The following is a 27903-nucleotide window of genomic DNA, read 5'->3' as shown; positions in this document are numbered from 1 at the left end:
CTGAGAAAAAATGTGATACATACATTTATATACAAATTCCAATCAAATGCCATTTTACTTATCAATTCAGAGTTAAAGTACATTTATGTAAAAGAATTTATGCTAAAAAGGCTGAGCCAATCTACATGTTTTGGGGATGAAAGCAGGTGCAGCAGTAACAAAAGCTGCCACACTCTGAACCCAACTTCATTCTCCATTAGACCCCAGAGCCCCACTAAGGACAAAGCTCTCCGGAGACAACTTCATTGACAGATAACTGCCGATCCAATCCCCATCTCTGCTCCAGGCTGCCCCACACGACAAGCAGACTGGCAAATCCTAAATGAACATAGATGGGTACAATCTGAAACTAAAGCTCAGACATTCACATATGCAAACGATGTAGAAAATGAAAGTTCCTTCAAGAACCAAGGTCTTCTGACAGGTCTGTTGGTGGTGGCGGAGGTTGGGGGGCGGGGCGGGAGGGACCTCTGTGACCATGCTCACTTCCGGGACTATGGGCCTCCTGCTGTCCAGATAATCCTGGCATTTCTCCTCCTGTTCTGTCTGTCCAGAACCCTCTCCAGCCACGGGGCTCCCGCCATGATCTCCTTTGGGACTGGTGAGGCCTTTCTCGGCGCACCTCATCAAACACACGGCCACCTCCACGTTCCCTCTCCTCTCACAAAACTTGAGCTGCTCCACAAATCTAAAGAAAGGTCGATGTCCCAAGGGCAGCTGCTCCCCAAACTAACTTCTGTCCTGCCACCACATCATTCAGCAAAGCCGGCCAACACATTTGCCTTTTCCCAGGAATAAACCTTGACTCTGCAGTGTAGGGGTCAGAGCTTCCGAAGGGAAGGACAAGGCCCTGGTGCCAGGAGCCACCAGGCAGAGGCAGACACCTCCCGACACTGTCTGCTAATGTGCACAGGGCCCAGACTGGCCATCAAGGAAACCGCATGTGAACTGATGATCTTAAAGAGACAGAATAAATTCGCTCTGGCTGAAACGATTAAAGCCGGCAATGAAAAACAACTATTTGTGAAACAGTAGAGACTGGTGCGGTTAAAACTACGGTATTTACCTTGTTCGCACCTGGGAGGCAGGAATACTGAACACTGTACCGCACGACCAGGCGCCTCGGTGAGCGGGCACCTGGAATGCCTTCTGCCTCGGCAGGAGCCAGTGAAGAGGCAGAGAGGAGGGCCCCCCTTCTCCTTCAGAACATCACGCTCAAGAGGCGCCGGTGTTAACCGACCCTCCCTTCTCATACGGCACCTACACTCCCAGTTCGTCCTGGCCTCGGCTTCTGCACAGTGTTTCTCTGTTTGGCGCTGCCACCCACCACCTCCCCAACAAATGCTTCCTAAACGCTCGCTCAGTGCCAGGCACAGCGCCGAGCCGTCGGGCTGGGACAAGCAGACGCGACCCCGCCATCCTGGCAAAGAAGGCGATGCCGAAGGCACTCCGGCCCGACGCGCGCCGCGCCTTCCTGGCGCTCGCACCTCTTCCCGGCCCCTACGTTTTGGCTCACGCCTCCACCTCCTTCCTCTCCTAGCGCCTGTGTAACTGCTGCTCCTGACGAGAACCGGCCCTTCGCCCACGCGACAGCACACGCCACGCTTTCCCACGCAACGCTGCCCCGCCCAGGGGACTGGCTCCCTGACCCTGGGTCCGCTGCCACATTCCCCCAATCCCCAGCACCAGCTGGCGTCGGTCCCTTCCACTCTCAGCGCCTTTCACCGCCGACTGCGCTCCGTCACCGACATACCCTGTCACACTGTGCCTGGAGGCAAACTGCCGAGGCACGGCTCAGGGCCGGGTCTCTCCGCGGGCCCACGGACTCCTGGGCGTCCACCCTGCTCACCACTGCACCGCTGACGCCCAGCAGTTCTGAACTCAGCACACAGGGCCTTGAGAAATGTGCTGAAGGAATAAATTAAGACCATAATAACATAAAATCACATTTTTCACTATCCAACAGCTTGTGCGAGGTCCACACCACCAGTGAATGGAACCGCATCCTTACGTGCTTTACTTTTCCTGATTTACTACTTCATCGAGTATTAGAGAAGTCACAACTTTAAGCAGTTAACTAACCAGTATTCAAGAGACACTCTGAGATGTGACGTAACAGGAAAGAAGGGAGACTTACAAATAAGAGCTAGGAACACGACCATCAGCTCTGGAGACTATGCCGAGTGCCGGGGTGGCCTACACACTTACCTGTATTTAATCGTGACAACCCTATCAGATGGTAATACTCACTGCCATTTCACAGATAAGAAAATCAAGGCAGAGACAGGTTAAGTAACTTGCCCCAGAAAATGATTAGAAAACAGTGCTGTAGTACCAACAAAAACAAAACATTAAGAATTCACTTCTTGCAATTCACAAAACTTGTATTAAACTTATTTCCTTGAAATGTGGTCCTTTCCCTACAGTCATATGGAACTCCAACCGATTATCGACAGCTCACGTTTCACTTCCTCAGCCACCTAAGTCTTATTTTCCCACCGAAAACTCATGCCTGAGCAATGGTTGTTAGAACCGGAAGTGAGCTGACCTTAAGAGCAACGTGCTGAAGCGATTATATAAAAATGACCAATGTTACTCTTTGAAGAGCACAGCAGCCACAAATCCTGACACTCTCAAGAAACTCTCCTACCCCAACACAATGCTCCACTGAAAAAAATATTAATAACCCAGCAATCGTAAATGTGTGTTTTCTCAACATGAGACAGAACGGTCCCATTGACAGGTTACTGAGTAGGAACCAGAGTAATTATCAGAGGAAGGAGGGTGGAGAATACAAAATAGAAGAGAGATGTGAGAAAAGAAACACTTGCACTTTTTATTTCAAACTCAGCAGGAACTGCTCCTGGATGTGCCGCTAAGTAAGCTTACTAATTCACAGCAACTCACTGGCTTCAGAGTCATCGAGTCTCTGCACCTCCGTACTTGGTTTGTAAAATGGAGTAACAGTTGCTATATACGATTACTATTAAAAAGATGTCTGTCCCAGCACTTTGAAAACTGGAGTTTTGAAAAGCAAAGCACCACCCTTAAACAGAGTGTGAGAGGAGTGTGTGTGGGTGTGCCGCATGATGGGTCTGCGCACTTAAAGGGGTCAGAGCCGGGCAGCAACGGGGCCCTGGGCATGCTGTGCTGATGTGCCAAGCACTGGGAGGACGAGCAGCCGGCTCTCGGCCATGTCCACTTTTATAAATGATTATGTACATACGATTTAAAGGCCTCATTTTACAGTGTTCGCTCCACAACTATTTAAGGAACAAAACTGATTAACTCGAACACAACTCTGGCAAACATCCAAATGTGGGCATGGAAAAGAAAAACGAGCGGGCAATGAATGATTTCCTAAATTATAGGACTTAATATAGTAGGTCTCACCTGCCGCAGACCATGACCATACAAAGCAGCGGAAGACAGATTTCACTCACGTACACTCCGTGTCACCTTTAAACATCCAAACGGATCAAATGCTTGCTCTGCCCCAGCGAGGGGCTGGCGGTGGGAAAGGACGGGACCGGGCAGAGCAGCCTGCGAACATGAGCACGCAAGGCCACGAACACGAGACGCGGAACAAGGCCGCTTCCGACCACCAGCAGCACAGGGCGTAGTGCAGGCCTGAGGGGACACCAGCTCTGGCTTAAAGACACCAAACAGTGAATTTAACTCAGAGTCTCCGATTTGGAAAGGGTTAAATGGATGCTACGGGAACTCACACCTTTATATAAAGATTCAAACAGCTGCCCATTGTCTAGAATAAACCTTTGTTCATTTTAAGTGAAAGATCAGTATATCCCAGCATGTGATAAAAACTGATAAAACATACTTACTAACTGTGCACCTCCATTATGCCATCCCCAAATAACACCATCTTCGGCCAGGGGCAGCTGATAAGGCAGCTTTTCCATCCAAAATGAAGCAAACGTAAAGTCCTGTGGCTGACTGTGCAGGTCCCCAGCAAGGATCTGTTCGTCTTCTGGTGTGTCTCCCACAACCGTGCTAGTCCACGGCCAGCCCTGGGGGCACCCGCAACCAGCCGCCAGTCTTTCGGAAAACTCCTGACTTGCCAACGCTGCCCCTGGGCAACAAGACAGCTCATGCACACAGTGGGGGCGCAAAGCCTCTGATGAGCCCTGCAAGCTCCTCTCTGAGGGGCGCTCAGATCTATCCACGGTGTCTTCCGAGAATGACAAAACATGGTCCTCACTACCTGTCACTGCTATTTCTCTGTTGTCACCTGAGGCGACAGGAACTGCTAAGAGCACACCCTGAGGGGCACCTGTGTGCCTGTCCACTCGGGCGCAGTCGGCACCAGCCAGGCAAGGGCACCCTGAGAGACTGTCGCACAGCCCCAGTTTTCTACATTTCGCCCCTGAACTTCCCACAGAGCCCTCGCCACTGGGGAGCGGAGGCCCCGCAGTTGTGGCCATGGCGCCTCCCTGTTTGAAGAGATGCGCACGTCTGCTTGTCCCACGCGCACCTCCCGGGCCGCCACCGAACTCAGTGCTGTCCTTCTCGCAGTCCAGGCCCCCCGTCCCCCCGCCCCTTCTCGGCTCCGGGCCAGGCCCCGCTGACGCAGCCGCACCTCCAGCGCCGGCAGGAGCTCGCGTCCCCTCTGACCCCGGCACCAGGGCGCCCGAACTCCCCCGGCATCGGGGTGTGTGAAGCTCTTCGCATCCACAGCCATTCATTCTGTAGGATTCATCACGTTTCTCTATTCGATCTGTTTCAAAATTGGGTATTTTTGTTAGACTGGAACTAACACGATCTAGAAGATCCTGACCGGGCACCACTTTGCGTGTTAGTGGATTTGACTCCCAGTCCAAGGTTGTTTCAGAGTCTAACCTGACATGCTCGATGTCATGTTTACTTGTCGCCCTGTGCTTAGTCTGTAGCGATTCTGTCCCGGCGTGTTCTAACCCGTGGGGGTCACTGCCTGGACCCTTCCCACACAGTTCACCTTCTGTTTTACGGCTTGGGCCTGTGTCGCTCTCGTCCCCAGCGCAGGTGAGCATAAGGGCAGAGGACACACAGTCGCTCTGAACACGCCCGGGGCTATCACGAGATGCGCTGCTCTGGGGCACTGTCTGCGGAGCTCCGGGGTCCCTGGAGTCCACGGGCTGACCCACGGCCTCGAAGCATGCGCCCCATGAGGCTCGGGTTGAAGCACAGCCCCAGGCCAGGGCCTGACTGGCCCCGCTACCCGCGTGCAGACCCACTTGGCTCGAAGACTGCACCTCAGAGGCCCTCTGACCGCGCCCCTCATCTTGGGCAGAGCTCGTTCCATCCTCATGTCGGTAAGACAAACGGTCTTCAGGTCGCAGAGGCGCTTCTCTTTTGCTCGCGAGCTGGGTGCTCCCGGTTTCCAGGCTGCAGTCACCACCAAGCTGGGCCTCCGTCACCACTGGCCCCAAGTGTTCGGGTCTGGGGTCATCCCGCTGGTTAGAGGCTGTTCCCCAGAAATTAGTGGCCCGCCTTTTTGAGCTTAAGCTAACTCTAGCTAGACTCCGGGAGGGGAGATTCCTGTCTGACCCGCCACCATTTAAACTGGAACAATCTTTATCTTTCAGTGGCTTTACAGAATTCTTTCCTCCTTCCTCTTCAGAGTCTGGACTCTGCCCTCCACTTGTTTCTGCAGCCCGGGACGCACCATCTTGCCCAGCACGGGGCACGATGCTCAGCGGGCCACCCAGGGGGCCGCCCACCGCACACAGCGGCACTGAGCCGCGGCTCCGTCCTCCTCCAGGCACGGCCCGCACACGTCCCCGTGAGCCGGGGTCTGCGCTGGTCTTGGGGTCAGGTGCTCTGCCAACGTGGGGCGGCACCCTCCCTCCCGTGTGACCCTTAGGGAGCCTGGTGTGAGTATGTGCCCTTAAAGACTCAGCCTGCATGTCACCAGAGCTTCTTTGGCAGGCTGGGTCTCTGTCAGTCAGAAGTTCAGAAAGAGGCTTCGCTCTCTCGCTAGAGACTTCCTTCATTTCGCGCGGACCCGGCAGGCCGTGTGGGGACAGCAGTTCCTGCGGTGCCTCTAACGACCCCAGGCCTTGATCAGTGCTATCTGGCAGCCAGGCCCCTCCACGAGTCCCCTCGGAGGTGACAGCTGAATGACAATCTTCTGCTGCAGCTGCTCCAGGCACACGAGCAAACGGCTCATCGTCAATGTCCAGGCCGTCGGGGTCCACAACACAAATACTGTAAAACTCGCTCTCGCTTGAATTTCTACAGCGTTTGTGACCCACACCCGCGGGGTCTCCACCCTTTGTCTCCCTAAAAGACACAGCTCGAGCGTTACTCCCATGGCCTCGACTGACCTGAACGCTGACCTCTATCTCCTTCTCTGTTACAGAATCTTTACAAGTGATGAGGTGATGGCACATCTGTCTATTTACGGGGCCTCCTTCCTGAACGTCCTGGTCACAAGGCCCTGGTACACACGAAAGACGCTCGCCCCCGTCAGAGCGAGCACCTGCAGAGAAAGCCGGTGCCCTGTCGATGGCCACGCAGGGAGGCGCGCAGACACGGCCACCAGCCTGCTCAGGAGCAGCAGTGTCTGAACTCTTGTCGGTCCCATCTAAAGCTTCATGCCGAAGCAGGAACTGACCTACGGGGTCGAGGGACGGCCCTGCTCTGCGGGCCTCTCCGTGCCCGGCCCCCGCAGACGCCTGCGACCCCGCGTTAGCCCCAGCAGCTGCCCTGCTGGCTCCGCGGCAGACGCTGCGAAGCTCCTCGCCCCGCAGGGAATCGAGTAATGCAGATAAAGCTGTACTTATCTTGTTCGCCGGTTCCTTCTCCTCCACAGATTTTTCTAACAGGCCAGTTTTCTCACTGTCTTTGTCACCACTTAATTCTTTACTGAAGCAACAACCCATGTTCAAAAGTTGAAACACTCACATAACAATGCCTGTCGCTTTCTGAGCTCCACAAGTGCACCTCACACTAATGCTCTACGGTTTCCAACAAGAGGCCGACACCCAGACACCAAAAATAGCCCCTTGCACAGCAGTCACATGTCCCTGCCACTCAAATCCAAAACCCTAACTACAGCAGCCTCTGCCTGACACCACCTTACTGCACATAGTAAAACCCAAACGGCACACCGGACCCAAAGGCTCAGAACAGCAACAAAAATTTTCATATTCTTCTTTATTCTCATAAACTGAATTTAAAAAAAAAAACTAAGTATCATCCCAGTCAGAAAAAGGAATTTCAGACTTCTGCTTTTTCGCTAGTGTTTCGGCATTCTTTGAATTATATTTCACAGGATGGTGGCAACCAAAGAAGTTAATTTGTATAGTCCACAAAGAAAAATGATAATAGAAATTTAAGTACTTATAGTTGTATCTAATTTTCTGCCTTTGAGAAATAACGTCTGTGGGCGTGGGTGCGGTATGGTGTCTATTAGAAATCCATGTTGGAATGCTTCTGGGGTGAATGGCACTTTGGGATTTGCTTTATTTATAAAAGTAGAAACATCGTAACATTTTTTGAAGTGTATATGTAGAGGGGAGGATAAGATGAAACAAAGTAGCAAAACATGAGAAGTAACATTAAGTTCCTGATAAGGCGTGGCACACTGGGTTCATCTTATTCTCTTCTAGGGATGTCTGAAAATACTAGTTAAGAATAAGGGTCCAATACTAGGGTCCCCTGGAGGCTCCTGAAGCCCTTTCTCACACGGGGTGAGCAGTGATCCTGCCCTTACGGGCCTTAAAACTCCCAGGATAAAACTTACTCGTCAAGTCATATGGAATGTAATTTCCTAAATAAGTTTTAATAAACGGTTATAGCCAAAAATGCCCGTGAAGGCTGTAAAAACCTTCAGGATAAGCAGAAAGAAAAAACATACTGGAGTTGACTTTATTACTTTATAAGCCCTCATATATACAACTGTCGTTTTAATAGTTAATTTCAACCACTTAGTTAATGCAAATAGTTGCCAAACAGCTGACAATAGTTGGGTTTTGTTTTCGGTATTATTTTCTATTTGTTCTTTCTCCTTTTAAATAACAGATACCAAAGAGGAAATAGCTCAATGAGTTTGGACCCTGCAGCCAGGTTGCCTGGGTTTAAATCCTGGTTCTGCCACATTCTAGTTGACTCATCACAGAATATCACTTAAGCCTCTCCAGGGTTCAGTTCCCTAGTTAGGGTCACTTTTGGTGCTCATGGATCGGCTAGGCTTATAAATAATTAGAACTCAAATGGGGGGGGGCAGGGAGCTGTATAATAAATGTGATTGATTTTACCATTGGATAAGTGCAAGCCCGCTTCTGAATTACTCAGATATTTATCTGGCCATCACTATGGAGATTCCCCTCTGACTCACATGGCATCCAACCTTGGCGGAAAAACTAACCTTTAAAGAGCCTGAGTCCTAAGTGAGACTGCTAAGCACACGCCCTGCCCATTACAACTGCGGGCTGCCGAGCATCCACACCTGAGAACCGCCGCGCCAGGGAAGACATCCACACTCTTAGGGGTGCCAGACACAATGCCAGTTAGGAAAATGTGCAGAGCAACACCACTGATAACAGCAGGGAAAAACAGACAATTTAGAAGTTTCCAAAAACCAAATGGCTACAGAAATGATGTATTAACCACATAAAGAAAACACTACAGGGTCTACGCCACACCACCCTGAACACGCCCAATCTCGTCTGATCTCGGAAGCTAAGCAGGGTCAGATCTGGTTAGTACCTGGATGGGAGACCACCTAGGACGACCTGGTGCTGTAGGCGTTAAAAATAAAAATTAAAAAAAAAGAGAGAGAGAGAGAGAGAGAGAGAGAGAGAAACAGTACAGGGCAAGTACAAGAGGATATACAGATGAAATCATGCTCCATGGGAAAAACTGAAATGAAATACGTATATACTGATTACAATGAAATACGTTTGTAGTCTTTAACAAGACTTTTATCTTCTATAAAGATGCTTGAATTTGTGATAAACAAAGTTTTAAGTGATACACATGTTGGAGACGAGATGGTCTCTTATGGTACCTTCCCACTCAAGGGTCCTGGGAAAACCTAAAGTGTGCAACACCCTGTAACACTGGCGAAAAGCACTGCCCTGACTCACAACGCCGGGTGCAGGATGCAGCCCACCCAAGGGGCAGGGGCACTGAGTTAGCAGGGGAGAGCGGGGCACTCGCCACATGACACTGCCACGGGCCGGCGACTCTTAGAAAGAACAAAGGGAACGAGCAGATAGTACGAGTTGGAAATTATTTCTCCACAGAAATGAAATCCTGAATTCTGGCTCAAGTGTTTCACTTTTCTAGATAGGTCTTATCTCAATTGTCGCCCACGAAGTAATTGAAAAAAAAAAGCAAAAACAAAAACAAAAAAAAACCCCACAAAATCCAAAATCTAGGTTTATGCCCAACAATAGGTATTATTTTAGACTGCAAATCAACCATGGAGAAGAGGGAGATTTGTTCTTAAAAATACATTTTAAAATTCCCTCAATGATTTCTGTACCCTTTCCCTCTTAGACTACTAAAGGTCTTGTATTTTTAAATTACTTAAAATATTACAAAATTCATTTAAAAAAAATCAATGTAAAATATGCAAAAACTCCTACATACACAATAACAACAATGAAATATAATAGTTTGGAGAGATCTTTCATTTTTTTTTAAATTCCTCCTTATTAAAAGAAGATCAATAATCCAATCTCCTCCTTCAATTTCTACATGAACTGCTTACAATTTGGAGAAATTTTTAAAAAGTTTGTTTTTAAATTTTGTATAAGATTTACAAGATCACTTACAAGACAAATCTGGAGTGGCTCCAAGTACACCTGATATACGCAGACACAAACGGTGTAAAGGATTTAAAAACCAACAGACCTCCATTTCCTTATTCTTTCATTAATCATAGCTAAAATGTGAAACCAATTTTCTTACAGCTCACAATGACTTGTGTGCTTTAAAACACAGATACGAATATGTAAAGCTAACCCTATACATACAATAGATTATCAATGAACCATTAAAAACACTGTGATGAATGTCTGACATCAAAGTAATAGACAAGGCACACCTGCAGAGCTAGACACATAACACATGCGGAAGCCAGAAGAGGGCGCACAGCACTGACGCCCCCTGGACCCAGCTGGACCCCCCAGAACAGGGCGTACGGCACTGACCCCCACTGTACCCGGCTTGACTCCCCAGGAGAGGACATACAGAACTGACACCCCCTGTACGCAGCTGGAGCCCCCAGAAGAGGGCGTACAGCACTGACCCCCACTGCACCTGGCTGGACCCCCAAATCTCTTTTTTGAAAACATCGACATTTTCTAATTATTTGACAATAAATATCTGTTGTAAGAAAATATCTGTGAGCCTCCAGGGTGATTCATCTCAGAACTGAATTACCTGACTCAAAGCGGGGATGGAGCTTGTCTGAGAAGTGGTCTGAGATATGGGACCATTCATCTGCAAGATTGAAAACATGAAACACCTCATCACTACAAGGTAAAGAAATGTATTTTTAAACCACGGTAACTGAGCAAAACAAAACCCACTGAGAAAAGCACATTTTTACATGACAAAGGAAATTCAGAGAGATATTCAGCAATGTAGAAACCTTGAAACTTAAAATATTTTGATATTCTGACTGAATACCGTAAGTAAAATTTCTTGTAGTTTCAATAGGGAAAATCAAGAAACTTTAGAAAGTTTCTAATATTTAAATATTATTGTTTAACATAACAAAATCTTACAATAAATGAAAGCAATCAAAATAAAAAACTTATATTGTAATCCAAATTAATTTTTTAACTACATACCACTGCAATGGCTACAGCATTACAAAAGTATAAATCACTGCCTTCTTGGTGATGTGAATCCAAAGCTTGAAGTATCTACTGCTATTAACTGCCATTTGTGCTCTCCATCACCTGGTACTTAGGTTTCCTCTAACCTACCCACAAATTGATACAGAACAGAACACCTAGACTTAGGTCACAAGATGCCCGCTGTGACTGAGGCACCCAGTCCGTCGCAGAGCCTGGGTCAGACACGGAGGGAGGCTGCGGCCCGGCCGGGCGGGGCACACACGGCACACTCACCAGATGCGCACCGTCTTTCCCTTCCTGGACTCTCTGGCCCTGAGGTTCAGCCACAACCTTAGCGTCCTGATCAGAAGTCATGAGCTGTTTACTTTGTGGCTCCTCCGGGAGAAGTTTAACGTCAACCGTAGGATGCTGTAAAAAGACAAAGACAGCAAACTGGTAACTTAAAGTACAGAGTACAATTTGATTCTTAGAATAAAATCACTAAGACGTCTTGAAATCCTCAGGTTTTCCAAGCAAGACCTGTGTCTATCCCCTTAGATCATTTAGAGAAATCTGCCCATAATTAAAACCTTACTCACACAAGAAATGCCTTGTTTTGGAAAAGGTTCTTCTATAACGTGGCACTTGTGAGGGTGGCAAAGACTTGGAGACCACGTGCTAACGCAAACCTGAGCACGCCCAGAACTCATCATGGTGTAAAATGAACAGAACTCCGACTCGGAACCTGAACTCCGATGTATGTGCGTATGTAGTTTGTGACCAGGACAACAGCTGCCAGGAGTAAGCCAGACTGGTGAACAAGGAATCCCTCCACGGCCTGCACCAGAGAAACCGAAACGACCCAGCCCCGCAGCACAGGCCCCCCTCCGCCTCACACACAGCAGCACCGCTGGGTTTTCCCAGGAGGCTTCTGAAGGGACGGCAGCATCCATAGTTTCGTGGTATGACGGTCAGACCCGGATTCCTGCACATCCCGGTTCGCCACTCGCCACGCGCCTCGCGACAAGACAAAGACCAGCAACGCGCTTCCCAGCCAAGACCTAGCCGTGGGGAGGACCCTTGGGAGTGTCAGAGGCTGCCTCCATGCAGCCTTCAGGAGCTGAGGGCAGTGAGCTCCCCAATCCGACTCCGTCTCTTCCCAAGAGGAGGAGAGGTGACACGAGGAGAGAGGGCCCCTGGTACGGCGGCCCCGACGCCTGCAGGAATGCATCTCATCTCACCATCGAAGCGGTGCTGGAGAAGGTTTTATCAATCCTCATAAATCCTTGCGTATAGTTCTCTTAGCTGTTTCTAAACCATTCTTTTCATCTGTATCAGAAACGTTTCATAATTATTAAAGTCTTATTAAACACTCAAAGCAATCCTTAAAAATATAACTCAATCTCAAACGTAACTGTCTATCAAGTTGGTGGCATAACTATTCGGAGAATTATTCTAAGTGATTTAAGACAGCATTTGCATATAAGAGCCTAAAAATCACCAAGAAATCCTAAAAATGTACTCAGTAGGCTTGTTCTTTGAGGTAAGGTTAGTACTGTTTGAAACTCTTATGTATTATACACATTGTAATAGGGTAAAGTAAGAACTGAATTAATGTTAGGTACTCGGATTTTCAGCATAAAAGGAAATACAAACTTAAAGTCAAATAAGCTAAGTAAAATACATATAATCTGGTTTCTTAAACAGGGTATGTCACTTTTGAAGCCAAGCTACAGATTTTCTCTGTCTTTCACCAGTTTACTACCAATATCCTCTTTCTACTACAGGGTCCTACCTAGGCTCCTGCACTGCACTTGGCTGTCACTTCTCTTTAGTCTCCTCCGAATTGCGACAGCTCCTCAGTCTTCCCTCAGCCTTCATCTACGGTTTCCAAGAGTGCTGCTTAATCATTTCGTTAATGCTGCTCAATTGGAGACGAACCCCTGGGACACCTTGCCATGAAAGCAAGGAAGCTATCAAAGACTCCTGTGGTCGAGTCACAGGAGCAACAGTAAAGGAAAGGGACTCCCAATGGCAAAAGGACAATATGAGGATCAGAGAGACTGGACACAAACACAAAAACTCCATGGCAGCTCAAGGCACCACCACACGGCCGCCTTTCTGAAGAGCACCGGGGTCCAGACACGACGAGCCTCCCAAACAACAAACGGCTGGCCAGGGCAGGCTGCGCCGCACTCAGGAACCACGACAGTGAGTGGACCGTCAACAAACGACAGTGCTGGAAAATCAAAACGCCGCAGCATCCAAGCAAACAGCGACGGCAATGACGCCGGACGCGAGGCGCTGACGGGGGACCCCAGAACGGCTGGCTCCGACGGGCGACGGCCGAAGCCGCTGTTGGGGCTCGTCACTCGATGTGCTGGAAGAGCACCATCTGTGAAACGGTCTCCCAAAAAGAACCTCACTTAATCGAACCTCCAGATCGGACTCCCAATTTAAAGGAAATTCTGGGACAACCCATGCTAAATATCAACACAATACCATTAGCTAAATCCAAAATGTGAGACACTCTACAAGACAGATGACCTCGTTTCTACAGCAAAAATCTGAGACATGGGAAAATGGGGAGATCTGTATTTCTACACAATTCAAAAGCTTTAACCAAAATAACTTTATGTAACATGAGAACTGCAGCTGCACCCAAATTCACATGAATTAAATTTTAAAATGACAGTTCTGACAGGAAAAACTATATGTTACCTAGGTAATACAAGATACTATAGAATGAGTTATTAATTTTGTTGCATGCAATCAAGGTGCTGTGACTGTTTATTTTTAAAGGTCTTAAGGGTAAGACATAAACTAAAAGAGTATGGATAAAACTATACACTTGGAATTTGCTTTAAAATGTGCTAATATATATTTTTAAGTGTAAGGAAAGGAAAGAAACCAAAATACAGGAATACAGCTAGTTGATGCAAGCTGACTGCTGTACTGGCCTCTCTACGTTCTTCTGCAATAAAAGTAAAAAGGGAACTCTAACTAGGATATAGTATAAACAGACATCTAAAACCACATATTTACTTCTATCAAAACTATGTAAACTATTTTATGAACAATGTTCACGGCAGCTTTAGCAGATTAAAAAAAAAGAAAGATATTTAAGTACGGAAAGCAGAAACTAATGGAATATATTACTATCATTTAAAATATTCACAAAAATTACTTAAGGTACAAAAGCAGGATGTAAACTATAGACGGCATAATTAGTTATGTTTTAAAAATTCGCATAACTTTGTGAATATTTAAAAGCAAATGACACTAGGAGGAAATACACCAGGTGACTAACAATAAAAATGCTAAAACTCAAGGAGAGCGTGTTACTTTCTTTCATGCCTGCAGTCTCAATTTTTTGAATAACAACTAATCAGGCTTGCTGGCTCCAGTCTACCGAGCAGCCCCCTCACCCTGCAGGCCGGCGGTCTTTCCTAGACAAGAGCGAGCGCTGACCCGGCAGGGAGAGCATCTGAGTCCCTTCCCACCTGGTTATGAGCACAGATGCTAAAAGTGTCATTTGGTCATCGAGCCATTTTCCTTTGAAACTACACTACTCATCTTGTTGTCCAAGACAGAGACCCCTGACCCCTCTGTCAGGGGTCCCAAAGACCCTCATCCAGGTCCGGGAGGACAAGATGGTTTTCATGATACTGCCACGGTGTCATTTGCCTTTTTCACTCATTCTCTACCACAATAGTGCAGTGGAGTTCTGGTGTACTCTCAGAGAAGAACCTTTAAAGTTATATGAAAAGACATTTAAAAATACTCCTCACTTTTCCAACTACATATTTGTATGGGGCCAGATTTTCTCCTCATATTTGGACCAAAATAACAAATGCAGAAGCAGATGAGAATCCAGCCGAGAGTCTAGTAAATCAGATCTTAAGGGGCGCTCCAAACACATAAAGCAATGCCACTCTCTCCATTAGATTACTTGTTTAAGGTTACTGTCTTTTCATAAGCAATGTTATTTATATTACATGTAACAGGTCTGTTATTAAGAAAAAATTTTTTTAATCTCTGAGCTTTAATTTCAAGAATTAATTTTTAGATATAAGCCACATAAACAAAAGCCCTTAGAGATCTTCAGTGTTTGCCAGTATAAAGAGGTCCTGAGACCGAAATGGACAAGAACCACTGACATAAAACGAGTCCTCATGGACAGACACCTGGCGTTCTGGATGAGGACGGTCAGGGTTTGCAGGTGGGGGACATGCCACTCTTATGAAGGCAACGCTCCCCAAATCCATCGAGAGAGTCGACGCAAAGCCTACCAAGATCCCACAGGCTCTTTTTGTAGAAATCGAAGGAAACTGATCTGAAATTCCTATGGAAATGCAAGGGACCCCAAAGAGCCAAAACCATCTCGAAAAGAACAAAGATGAAAGAGTCACGCTTCCCGATTTCAAAACTTACCACAAAACTAGAGCAATCAATACAGTGTTGTTCTGGCACAGGCATACGGATCAATGGAATAGAACTAAGAATCCAGAAATAAACCCTTACCTTTATGGTCAATTAATTTTCAAAAGGGTGCCAAGACCATTCAATACGGAAAGAATAATCTTTTTAACTCATGGTACTGAGACACCTAGATAGCCACATGCAAAAGAACGAAGCTGGACCCCTATCTCACTCTCTTTATAAAAATTAAAATAGATCAAACGCCTAGGCGTAAAAACTAAAACTGCAAAACTCAGAAGAAAACACTAGAGTATATCTTCGTCAGCTCGAATCAGGCAATGGCTTCCTAGATAGGACACCAAGGGCACAGGCAACAAATGAAAAAATAAATCAGTCTTCATCAAAATAAAAAACTTCTGTGCTTCGAAGCGCACCATCGATAAAGCAAAAAGATAACCCACAGAATGGGAGAAAATTTTTGCAAATCGTACATGTGATAAGGAACATATATCTGGAAAAAAGAATTCCCAAAACTCAGTAATAAAACAAGTTAAAAATGGGCAGAGTCTGAACTGACATTTCTGCAAGGAAGAAATACAAACGGCCAATGAGCACACAAAAAGATGCTCAACATTGTTAGTCATTAGGGAAACACACGTGAAAACACAAGACGCCACCTCACACTCACTGGGACGGCCACAACCAAAAAGGAGACGAGTGCTGGCAAGGATGTGGCGAGATCAGAACCGTCCCACGTCACCGGCGCGAAGGTAGAACGGCACAGCCACTTGGGTGAACAGTTTCAAAACATTAGGCATGAGTTCACCTGGAAGAGGTCCTTCCCAGCTTTAAGACGCCTTAGAACTGGTTTTTGACACACTATCTTGCTTTGGAGAGAACGATTATTTGGAAGACCATTTTAGCTAGGATGCTTATGAAAACACAAAACAAAACAAAGTTTAGATAGTCTCATTAACCCTCTGGCTAGGAGTGTGTCATCTGTTAAATCTGACAAACTCGCAACAACCACTCCAATACTTGGTTATAAAGAAGCCAAAATAAATTGTTATTTGAAACAAGTGAAGCAATGTGAAGATGAAACATCTTCTCTTACCTCGCCTGTGGTTGTATTGGTTATTCTGTAAAACAAAGTACAAAGTTGAGGTGGGGAGTTCCAGCCTTCCTGCCCAATCCCAGTGCAACTCCTTGCCCTCAGCAGAGGCATTTCTTTTCCTAGAAAAGAGCGTCCCGAGGCAGCCACACTTCACCAGAGGGAGACTCAGGAAGGGCTGACGGCCACCTCAGGCAGATGCGCACAGGTGCGCTCAGCTGGACGAGGAGGTCACACGCCAGACCTCGGGCACCGCCCACGCACTGCACGGCGTCCCCCGTCAGCAGAGCAGTTCTAGTAGCAAGAGCTCGCTCGCTCCGTTCTGCTGCACAGTCACATGGGTCACAGTGAACTTAAACGGTCCTCCCGCTCAGGGAGCTGGCGTCCGGGGCCCGTGGCCTTCCCCTGGCCTTCCCCAGCGCTCGCCCCGCCACCCTCACCGCCCAGCTGTGTCCGGCTGCCTTCCCCAGGCACCGAATTCACTAGTGGTTTCCTGGTGAGTCCCTCGTTATGGAGACACTGAGCCTGTGAAATCTCTGAGCGACGGTCGTCCAGCACCTTTGTCAGCTCGTTTCAATTAGATCACAAGTGCACTCACTAGTAAGCACACTGCTGTCCTAAACAAGGGTGGGACACACTGAACCGGCCTTTGTAAGCACAATTCAACGGGTCGGAGAGACAAAGCAGACTGTGGCCCAGGCCCTTGCTCTCCCCAGGGCAGTGGCGCACCTGGGGCCCTGACCTTCCTCCTCTGGACCCTCAGTGCTGCCCTTCCGCCCTCAGCTCTGAATGGCTTCAGCTAACATCAGATGCCGAATTTCGGGACAGCTAAGCAAAATTCAGGCAGTTTTTTTAATCTACAGACTCAAATTCACTCCCAAACCCCACTTCTCATTTAAAACAAACGAACAAGCAAAAACTGACAATCGATCCATCTCCAGGAAAAACGGAGTATCACCCACGCAGCTGGCCAAACCAGGAGCCTGCACCCAAGCCCGCACCCGAGCCCCTGCCCCCAGACAGGCCCACGTCTCCCTGTAGGTCTCCCTGTCCATGCTGTCCCAACTGCCGGGATGACTGCTCCAGCCTCCGAGGGCCCCAACCCACCCACTGCTCCTGACCCGCAGCGCACACCCGAGGGCCAGCTCCAGGGACACCGTGACAGCAGCCGGGCCAGCCGAGGTGTCACTCCTGTCCTCCCCACAGAGCTCGGGGCGTAAACCCTTCATACCCAGTTGACAGAGTGCCAAACGAGTCCCGTCATCCCAGCACCGCGAGGGCAGGCCTACACCCCCCGCCTTGGCGGCCCTGACACAGCTCCTGAAGGGGCAGGATCCCGGCCAACACGCGTTCAGTCACTTTGCCTTTCGTGCAATAAACATTTGGAGAGAGATTCCTACTATCTGGAACATAAAGCTCAGAGAACGAGACAAATTCAAGGAAGAGCTCCTGCTGGGACATATTCCAAACGATGTGTTCGTGGGGACGGCAGTGCTTGTAGGTTAGGGCAAAATTACTGTGCACTCGCTTTCCCTTTATTTGAGTCTCTAGATTTTGTGTACGTAAACGCGTGCGCGTAGATGTAAGTGCGCCTGGGAATCTAAACACAGAATGGTTAAACACGAAGCAAAGGTAACATTACAAATTATGTTTAATTATCAAAGTAACAAATCACTGAAGAGGTTCCTAAGTGGCAAACACATGCTGAAGGCAGAGGTCAAAGACCCTTTTGAAATCTGTTGAAAGCCAGGAGCCCTTTCACTGGAAAAACAGACACATCGGAGCTAAGTCAAACACAGACACAGAGGTCCAAGGCCAGCCTCCTCCACCCCCAGTCCATCTGTGAACAACAGGCCGAGAGTCTGAGGAGGAAGTGAACCCAGGGCTCTCCTCTCCAGGTGGTGACGCTGGGCATCCCCATTTTACGCGCCGCGAGCATGTTTAGGGCGTGTGCAGCCAGAGCACAGGCTGGAAAACCGCAGTGGGCGCTGCTGCTCCCGGAGATCCGGAGGGCAGACCCGGGCAGTAACGACCTGCCACAACGCACTCGGAAAATGACGGCCTCTGCATCCAAGCGCGGTCTAACCGCCCACCGTCAGACATTACCTGTGACAGCGGAACACGCTCCACTCTTCCAAGGTGACAGTTACTTTGTACTATAAAGTAAAAATAGAGTGAATTTGTATTTGTAAAAATACAATGAAAAATACAAAAAATGTGATGAGTACCCCCTAACAGGAAGTGTTCCTTACAAAAGTGATACTGCATTTAATAAGAGAATTTAAGTTCTACAGTAATGAAGTCAAAAATATTTGACTTTGGATAATCTGCATGATATTCCAAAGGCATGACACATCTCCGCTGGATAAACAACTGGGTCAGAACAGCTACACCAGTTAGGATCACAGATGAACAGATGACAAACCTTAACAGTTCCAAGCAAATCATCAGAATCAGCTCCAATAATGCTGAATTACTGTTTGGCCTTGCGGTGTCGGACATCCCCGACCTCGACGATCGTCAACATAAACGCTATTAAAACTTTCCGATGATAAGCTATGCTGTGTGGCTAGCCCTCACCCCATCAGTCGCTTGGACGGGAGATGCTACACAGGACACCTGTGCTTTCCAATGGTGTCATATGCAATAGATTTGGAAGCAAGAAGCTACCCAGATCTCATTTTCTGCTCTTCCCTCATTTGGTCTCCAGGCCTCAAATTCCCAAATAATCAAACAGGTGTTCTGAAGAACAACTGGGTGGGAGGCAGGGCAGGGGTCACGGGCCCTCCAGATTAGAAGCCAAATACACTGTTTGGGTGGGAATTGTTGACTCTGCATTCATTCCTCAGTTCTGCAAGAGAGCTGCAAGCTGTTAAATCAAAATCGGCGGGTGGCAAGCGACAACTGTGGAGGACGGTAAACTAAGGGCAAGAGAGGTGGCGCAGTGCTCACAGCGGGTCACTTCTCCCTCTACAGAAAAGTGACAGGCATGGGCAGAAGGGCTAACATTGCCTGGACTGGAACATGGAGCACCATGCCAGCAGCGTGGCTACAAAGGTCTACAACAGAATGCTTCGGGAGGAAACCACCAACTCTACACGAACTTCCCTTAGACTATTTCTCAAAGAAAACATGCAAACTGCAGTCTAAACACGAGACAAACGGAAAGAACTCTGAGTACCTTCCTAAATGGATTACAGCTAATAGGCCAAATTATTGAAAATGACAAAACTCGTGATATTCCTGGAATACTTTATTTCAATGTTTTAAAAAGGATTTTAAGGGCTGCTTTAAGAATCCTTTAAAAAAAAAAAAGTAAAATGCTGACTTAAAATCTATAGTTAACGCTTTCGCTAATTCCAATTTTCCTTTTGAAATTCTACTGTTGGGCACACACCTTCAGGAGCACCCCACGCGAGCTCCATAACGACAGTGCAACGACAACCAAACTCCGAGAAGACACCAAAGTTAGTCCTCGCTCTGCCACCACCTGACTGACTGCAGCTCTAATGAACACTCCTGCCGGGGCCTTCAGTTTCTGAGTCTTTAGGGCTCTAAAACCCTAAGACTACCACTGCAATACTGCACTATTTTTCGGATGGGTATTTGCAGAAGTTAGTTATCAAACTGCATTTCATAAAATAATATAGACCAAAACTCAAAGTCTCAGAAAATGACTGTCCTACTTCAAAGTATTGTTTCATTCACACCAAACACTACGGTAACCGTCAAAAAGAATTAAAGGCTTCCTGCTCAATCTTCGAATTCCAGACAGGTGACAATGACACTGATAAAAACAAAATATTCCATGTAACTGGATTAAGGCTAATTAAATGTATTGTTAATTACCATTAAACATTTGGTAAACATATTCCTTACAAATTATCAATAAACATCCCTAATCTCGGCCCTACACAGCGAATTGTGAACTGGAAGTTAATGACCCAGCTTTTATTCGCCTGCTCCTAAAGTTACCTACTGATACAATTTGTGGCAATATAATGCCTTTGTGAAACTGTCTGATCCACAGCTTTTTATCTTAAGCTGCAATCTCGTGGTGTCATAAAAAACGTCCAGCCGAAAACCTCCACAATAACAATCAAATACGCTTTCAATATGTTGAACTTGAAAGGAAGACGCCCAGTGTGCGGGCCTGACTTCAATAGTAAAACTCATGGTCATTTAGGATCTCAAAGCACTCTCTGCCAGAAAGCATTTCCCTCTGAACTGGAGTTCCGCCCGGCACAGGGACTTTAAAATGCTACATGCCTGGACACCCTGCAGTTTTACTTGGCAATTCTATTTTCTCCTTCCAGTCCTCTCAAGTGGTGGTTTAACTCTCCTGCACCGAGTCCTGAAAAATAACAATTTCAGAATACAGGAAAACTCATCAACGCATAAAGGAAACAGGAAGAGCAGGTGAAAAACTAAGGGACACAGGCAGACAGAAACTACTGTCAACTGCCTTCTTCATCCGCCCTTTGGTCTTCACTGACTGCCCTCCCTCCCCCCCACACACATTTAAGGTGTGTGGAGGCAAATGCTGCTGACTCATCAGTTACTCATTTGCACAGTGGCCTGTACTCTGAGTGACCCAAAGAAGGGAAACCGGAAATGGATAACAAGTATCACTGAAGATTCAGATATTAATCAAAAAAAGACCATGGACCTTACAATAATGTCAGGGGGAAAGTCTCATCCAAAAAAAGGTTTTCGAACTAAGCTTCCAGACTAAATGGCAACTAGCATATAATCAATTGTTTGAATGTTTTTATTTACCTGCTAAAAACATAAGTAAAAGAAAAATGCTTTTGCCTTCCAAATGTCTAGATGTTTAAAAGGCGACTTTCCACAGGGACTTCAAGTCTACTTTGAAAAGGTTCCTAGTATTCTCCGACTATGAGGAGTTGTGATAAGCCAGGCAGCAACGAATTACAGAGTACTATATACAGTTTGTGTGGTGGTTATGTGTAAATGGTAAGGCAGAAATTATACAGATGGTAAAATCTCCGCAATGAAAAAAGAGCTCGTATAATGTAATCAACAAACGAAAACAATGTTCAGAAAGTATGAAATCTTTAAAAAGCAGTTTTTAGAGGACTTGATATTTTCAGAATAAAAATTGTTTGAAAAGGGAATGTTTAACATGTTCAGAGAGAAAAAATAATCATGAGGCAATATGTAAATCTCTATTAAATTGGTCACTGTCTTTATCTCTGCTTGAAATTTGAGCTTTGACAATAAAACAAAGCTTTCTGAATCCTGAAAACAGAATGTTCTCATTTTTCAGAGGTTTCTAAAAAAGGAATCTTGTTAATTAGTCTGCCTTAATAAAAGCTGAAACAATTTAAACACCTGACAAACACTAGCAGATTTAAGGCTTTTTTTAAACATATTTTTTAAACATACATGCTATATATAATATAAATGAAAGGGGTTCTGAGCATGCTGCTCCTCAGTTAGACTGGGGCTCTCCACCTGGGGGCCAAGTAATACATATCCAGGTGTGCCCATTCCTCCCCCTCCACGCCACTCTCCATAAAGCAGGATGACCACTTTGAAAAGGCAGTTCTGGTCATATAATTCTCCTGTTTAAAACCCTATAATTGTTCTTAGGATACAGAACAAAATTCTCACCTTTGCCAGGACCTCGCAGACTCAGCAGGATCTAGCTCCGCCTCTCCCAGCCCTTCCCCCTTCCTCAGCCTCATTCAAATTCGTTCCTCCAAATTGCTCTGCCCTCCCCAGAAGAGGGTTGTCACAAAACCCTCTAGCCCTAGAAGGCTATCTCTCCCCTACCCTACCCCACCCCACCCTACCCCACCCCACCCCACCCCTCCTTAGGGAAAGAGGCCTCCAGAGCCCTTAAGGGCCTCTGTGATGACTCCCACCCAGCAGAACAGACTCTCAGGCCTGCTGATCTGTCTACCTGCCTCAGTGGACAGCAAGCTCCAAAGAGGCAATTTATCCCTTTTGTTCACCATTTTAACCCTGGGATTTAGTCATAAATTATTCAGTGCATACTGTGTACCATCCTATGGTCTAGGTTCATATCAATAAAATAGACAGAAACCCTCGACCTCATGAAGTTAACATTCAAGTATGAGAAGACGGATAACACGTAAAATACAGAAATTACATGGCATGGGATCATGTAGCAACAAGCGCTACAAAGAAAAATAAAGCAGGGAAGGGAGATGAAGGCGCCTGCCACGAGATATGCTATAATAAACGCAACTGTCATAACAGGGCTGCTCAAGGAAGTGTGGAATTGAGAGTGACCAAGGACCTTCGTATAAGGAAGCTTCGAGACTCCAAATGCCAGTCTACTTTAAACAAACAATTCACTTTCCTAATTTCTTCTAGACCACAGCCTTAGAGAAAAGTTCTGGTACCATTCATCATTCGATGGCTAGTGTCTGATCAAAAACACCTGCCCGGGAGGAAGACAAATCCTGGCTTTCCTCTCAAGGGCCCTCCTCCCACCAGGCCCCCTAGCAATGAAGGGGGTGGGGGAATCTGAAGCTTAAAAATATTTTTCACTATTGCAATTGCTTTGTTTGGGTTAACAAAATGTTTTAATTTTAAAGCCAAATAAACAAGTAGGAAATTTATTGTTAACAAAAGGGGGCAGTCTTTAATGACTGAAAAGAGTATAATCCACGTCGAGCGTTAAAACCACTCTACCTCAAATAGTGCTGTACACACTAGATGCAGCCATGGAGTTGGTTAGCATTTTATAAATAAAATTTGCAAGCACTTTCTCTCCACCCTTTCTAATGAAGATCTTCGTGTTTGTTTATGAAAGCATGCAAACCTATGATCTGCAAACAATTTCTCTAAAACTGAGGTAGGCGGTGTCTTTAGGTGTGCCTTTATCCCTCTAGTTGAATAAAGTTTACTAAACATAGTGGTCTGTGGTCCTGGGCTAGGCACAGAGGTCACAGAGGTAAAAGGACCGTGCCCAAAGAATTTCCATTAGTTAATTAGGTGCTATGCCTCGGGTGCTACGGACACAGGGAAGCACAGAGCAGGACCTTAGAAATAAAGATGAGGAATCCTGAAGGACTCCTGAATTATCTCAAATATCTTTAAAAGGATGGGTTAAGGAGTTAAGGCGAGTGGGGGGGGGGGGAGGAGACATCCAACGTCAGGCAAACTACAGAGAGCAAAGGCAACGCCGTGGTTTTGGGGTGTGGGGGCGGGGGAAGGCAGTAGTCAGGCTGACCAAAGGTTACCCTGCCACGGAGGAGGCAAAGTGGCAAGGCCCCAGGGGCCAGGCCTGGGTGCTTATTTAGGCAGGGGATGGTCACTGAGGGCTTTTTAAAAGGTCCTGACAATCAGGATATACCTTTAAAGCAACCAACCTCTGACTGCAATGTGACTAAAATGGTGTGTGTAAATAAAAGAGAGCATTTTATTTTTATCACGCAAATAAATACCATAATTTATCAGTTTCTAAGGCAAAACTTTTGCATATCAGGTTTCGTAAAGAACATTTTCAGTGAAGACTAAGTCTCGTCTCGATGATTATGAAACTCCTCCTAAAAATTAAGTAGCACGCTTTCAAATTCAAGTAAATATCAAATATCCTCTATGTTACCCAATGCACTCTGTGGCCCAGGTCTCACTAGCAGGCACACAGGGCTGACAGTGAAGATGGAACCAGGCCCTGGCAGTAGGCGCAAAAATGGTAGCATCATTCACCTGCAGCCCTTCATGATTAAATACGAGACACACAGCTTCAGCAGGAAAATGGTGAAAAGACAGTTTACAAAGGCACTGAAGGGATAAAAGGCGCGGCGGGGAGAGGGGACAGTACCAGGAGGTGCGCGAAGGGAAGGAAACACAGCTAAGTTAATTTTCCCTGTCCCTGAGGAAGACATTTACACTCAGGAAAAATAGATCACTAGACTGTTAGAAAAAAATCTGCACGTTGGAATTATCACCCTCCTTTGAATAAGAAAACCTAATGGCTTTCTACCTTACAATTCCAATATGCCAATAAAGAAATTCAATCTCTAATCACAACTGCTCCAGGAAAGCAGCTCCAAAGACAAGGGCCAGTGCAAGGATTAGGAACAAAAAGTTTAAATTGACCTAAACTAAACCAACATCAGGTCTGGTGAGTTTAACCCTCTCAGAAAGAAGGCAGTGCCTCATTTACTGCAAACTCTAAAATTAGCTACTACAGAAAAAGGAGAACTCTTTACAGGAATAAAGTTTTATCAAAGAGCAGAAGCCTCAAAGCTCCTACAGCAGTGCGTTTTTTAACCATGCATTTCCCATAGACATAACACCAGTGTTTGTTTTCTTCTGTTAGCAAAGGTTGAATCAATGGTCTCATAGGAGGAATGACAGGAATATACTGAGATTTTCTTGCATTTACCAATCTGAAAAGAAAGCCTTAAACATGGGAACTCTGCCAGACTACAGACATGTGTTACTTAAAACTTATACCTTTAACATTAAGACAATAACAAATGGATTTGAAGTAACATAGGTATACAGCTTTCTGCAATCTCAAGGGGCCATCATAAAGATAACATATTACTAAAATTAGACCTAGATTATAATCCTAGTTATCACTATGAAAAGTATGAACTCCAGCATGACACTGAAATAGGATTGAAAGGAGTTTGTCAGCCAATTTTTGGTTGGTGATATCAACCACAGGTCTAGCACTACAAAAACCTGTCAAATGACATGTGTAAATAAGAGAAAACTTGTAAACATTGTTGCAACAACAGCTACTTGCAGGCACTGCTGATTGTTACTGCCATTAATGACTTGATCTTCCCAACTTACAACTTAAGTATTTTAGAATAACTTGCACTTAAGAATTTCGTTTTACAGTATGTGAAGATTGCTTCATAAAAACAAATGACTAAGTAAAATATGTGTTTCCAGTTTAAATATTGTATTTGTCAATAAATTACTAAATTAACTAATTATTAATAAATTAATAAATTCTCCAAATCTCAATAAAAAAAAAACGCAATCCCAAGGAACATTAAATAAAATCAGATTTCTCCCTGAATGTGTTGCCATTTAACTTCAGCTACTATTCTACAAAACATGTTAAAGTTAAGTACTAAGGAACTTTTGTACCCATATTATCATTTTCTCCCTGGTTGCTATTCAAATATAGTATAACTCCTTTCTCCGAATACATATTCTGTCCTCAGAACCTGATTTATATGCCCATATACATGTGATAAAGCAAAATAAAAACCTCTCTGCTAATAAAACTGACAATCAAAGAAAGAATTTTGAAACTAGTAATAAGGTGAGCACCATTTTCGAAATTCTTAATAAGAATCTCGGTAATTAAAAAATAGTAGAAACGACCAACATCAGTGTTTTCCAACAGTCATATGAGGTTGATATTAACCCCTTGGAGATGAAAAGTGAAGCACCCAAAGGGTTAGTAATCTGTAATCAATAAGAAGCCAGCCATTCTGTCACGTAAACAAGTTATCTCACGTTAACTTTTCAAAATAGAGGATGGAATTTATTTCTAAGCAAACAAAAGTTTCAAAGGGAAGTACAAAAATCAAATTTATAGTTGAACAATAAACTTGCTAATCTAATGCCTTTCAGAAAGTATTTCACTTTGAGCAACTCAAGCAAACTTCGGTCAAGCGATTTCTTATAGCTTGATTATAAAACTGCCTTTCAGTATATCAAATACAGAGAAAAGGTGAAAAGCCACAACCATTCCAACGTCTGTAAATTATCCCGACTGTAAATTAGAGGGAGCCAGGCAGGTGGGGAAGCACGGGAATCGCACAAGGCACCATGGCAGGTACTATCTGACCACCACAGAGAAGTGAACGTCACGCTTCCCTACCCGTCCCTGCGGTCTTTGCAAACTACAGCTTAGCACCTATTGCAAGTGCGTTTTAAGTACTTAACACAAAATAAGAAATAACAAAAGAGAAAGAAAACCGTTTAAAGGGGGAAAATAACTTGTATGCTTACTTAACAATATTCGTCTTCAAGTTGGCATTATCTTTTTTAAAAATTTTCACACTTAAATACTAATTTTCCCTGCACAGTCCAGGAAAATCCTTCCGTTCCTTCGGTTATCCAAAACTTCAAACTTCCACTTAAGATTAAGACAAGTTACAGCAGCAAGGGACGGCCTCTCCAACGCCTAAGAGCTACCCTGCAGGTAATTTCCCCAAGTTTCATGTCAGCCAAAATTAAAGACCATTTTACATAAAAATGAGGCGGAAAGCAAGAGTAACCGCACAAAATTACACTGAAGTCTTAACTCGAGTTTACTACGGTCTGACGGGACCTGGCCGGGAAGCAGGTGGTAGGAGATTCCTGACCAGTCCCTTTCTCGACCGTGTCTCCTCGCCCTATTTCGAACACGGGACATACTCAGATTTGATTTTTTCCTAATTCCTTCAGAATCTGCCTCTTCTCAAGCCTATCGAGAAGAGAACCGGAGCTTCCCAAAAACACACCCAGCAACAGGATCCCCACTTCCTGGTCCGAGCGACCCCGTCCCCTCCCCGGCCGCCGGCGGTCCCGGGATCCGGGGCGGAGGGCAGGGCGAGGCCGCCGCAGTGCGGGCCAGACCGGCGGCCGGGACCGGCCCCGGCCCTGTGCCGCCCGGACCCCGGCCCTGCCCGGACCCCGGCCCTGCCCTGCCCGAGGCCCGGCCGTACCCGGACGCCGGGCTGCGACCCGGGCCCTGCCTTGCTCCGGCCCCAGCCCTGTCCCGCCCGGACCCCAGCCGTGCCCGGACCCTGAGCTGAGACCCTGGCCCTGCCCCTGCCGGGACCCCGACCTTACCCAGCCCCCGGCGCTGCGCGGGCCCGGCCGCGACCCCGGCCCGGCCCGTGCTCGGGCCCTGCACCCCGCCGCCGCCCTGCCCGCCGCGCTGCCCGCCGCCCGGCTCCGTCCGGCGCGGTCCTGCCCGCCGCCCTGCCGGCCGCGTCCTCCGGGAAGATGGCGGCCCGTGACAGGCGGGCGCGGCGCGGGTCCGAGGCGACGGCCGGGCGCGGCGGGGGGGCGGGGAGGAAGGGGAGGCCCGGGAGCCGCCCGCCCGCCTCGCTCACCTGTCAGCGCCGCCGCCGCCCGGCCGCCGACCGCCGCAGCCCCGGTGCCCGGCGACCGCGCCACACGCGGACGGGCCGTGAGGGAGGGGCGGGAGCAGGGGCGCGGCCGGCCCGGACGAGCGGCGGAGGGCGGCGCGGCGCGGGCTGGCGGCGGGCGGCAGCAGCTCCTTCCCGTTTCGGGCCCGAAAATGTCTCAACCTCGCGACTCCGGCGCCCCAACGCTCCTTCCCGTTCGCATGAGAACACACAGCTCCCGCTTCCGGGATTCGGCGGAAGTCCCGCCCCGCGCGCCCGCGCCCCGCGCCCCCGCGCCCCCACGCGCCCGGCCCGCCGACTGGCGCTTGGCGCTCGGGAGGGCATGACGTCATGGGGGCGCGGCGCCGCGATTGGCCGCGTGCGGAGTCCGGCCCGCCCCTCCCCTCGGGCTCCCTGCGCGCGCCCTCCCGGCTGTGCCTGTGATTGGCGCGGGCGCGCACGCCGCCCGGCCCCGCCCCGCGCACGC

General features: G+C 47.2%; 2 protein-coding genes and 1 pseudogene across 4 annotated transcripts in view; 1 reads left to right on the top strand and 2 right to left on the bottom strand.

The window, feature by feature from the left end:
- LARP4B (La ribonucleoprotein 4B) overlaps positions 1 to 27647 on the bottom strand; it is a 56762-nt gene extending 29115 nt beyond the window's left edge. The window contains exons 1-3 of one of the 3 annotated variants that reach the window (XM_036228239.1): positions 27402 to 27647; positions 11088 to 11222; positions 10393 to 10452 (exon numbers count right to left, since the gene is read on the bottom strand). In XM_036228239.1, coding sequence (XP_036084132.1) covers positions 10393 to 10452; positions 11088 to 11168 — 141 coding nt within the window. In that variant the 5' untranslated portion in view covers positions 11169 to 11222; positions 27402 to 27647. Of the gene's footprint in view, positions 1 to 10392; positions 10453 to 11087; positions 11223 to 27135; positions 27158 to 27401 lie in introns of those variants that run through there. The other 2 variants (XM_036228240.1, XM_036228238.1) reach the window with 2 other exon arrangements.
- LOC118608717 lies at positions 7 to 8729 on the bottom strand. The gene has a single exon (XM_036228237.1). The coding sequence runs from the start codon at positions 6879 to 6881 to the stop codon at positions 3798 to 3800; it is 3084 nt and encodes a 1027-aa protein (XP_036084130.1). The 5' UTR covers positions 6882 to 8729; the 3' UTR covers positions 7 to 3797.
- Positions 8633 to 8750, top strand: LOC118609176 (annotated as a pseudogene).
- Positions 27648 to 27903: the final 256 nt, after the last annotated feature.

The sequence above is a fragment of the Rousettus aegyptiacus genome, unplaced genomic scaffold (assembly GCF_014176215.1).
Source record: "Rousettus aegyptiacus isolate mRouAeg1 unplaced genomic scaffold, mRouAeg1.p scaffold_m13_p_10, whole genome shotgun sequence".
NCBI lineage: Eukaryota > Metazoa > Chordata > Mammalia > Chiroptera > Pteropodidae > Rousettus > Rousettus aegyptiacus.
This window is presented reverse-complemented; position numbering and strand designations above follow the sequence as displayed.

Excerpts from the sequence above, each read along its gene's own strand:
- LOC118608717 (XM_036228237.1), bottom strand. The coding sequence starts at position 6,881 with ATGGGTTGTTGCTTCAGTAAAGAATTAAGTGGTGACAAAGACAGTGAG.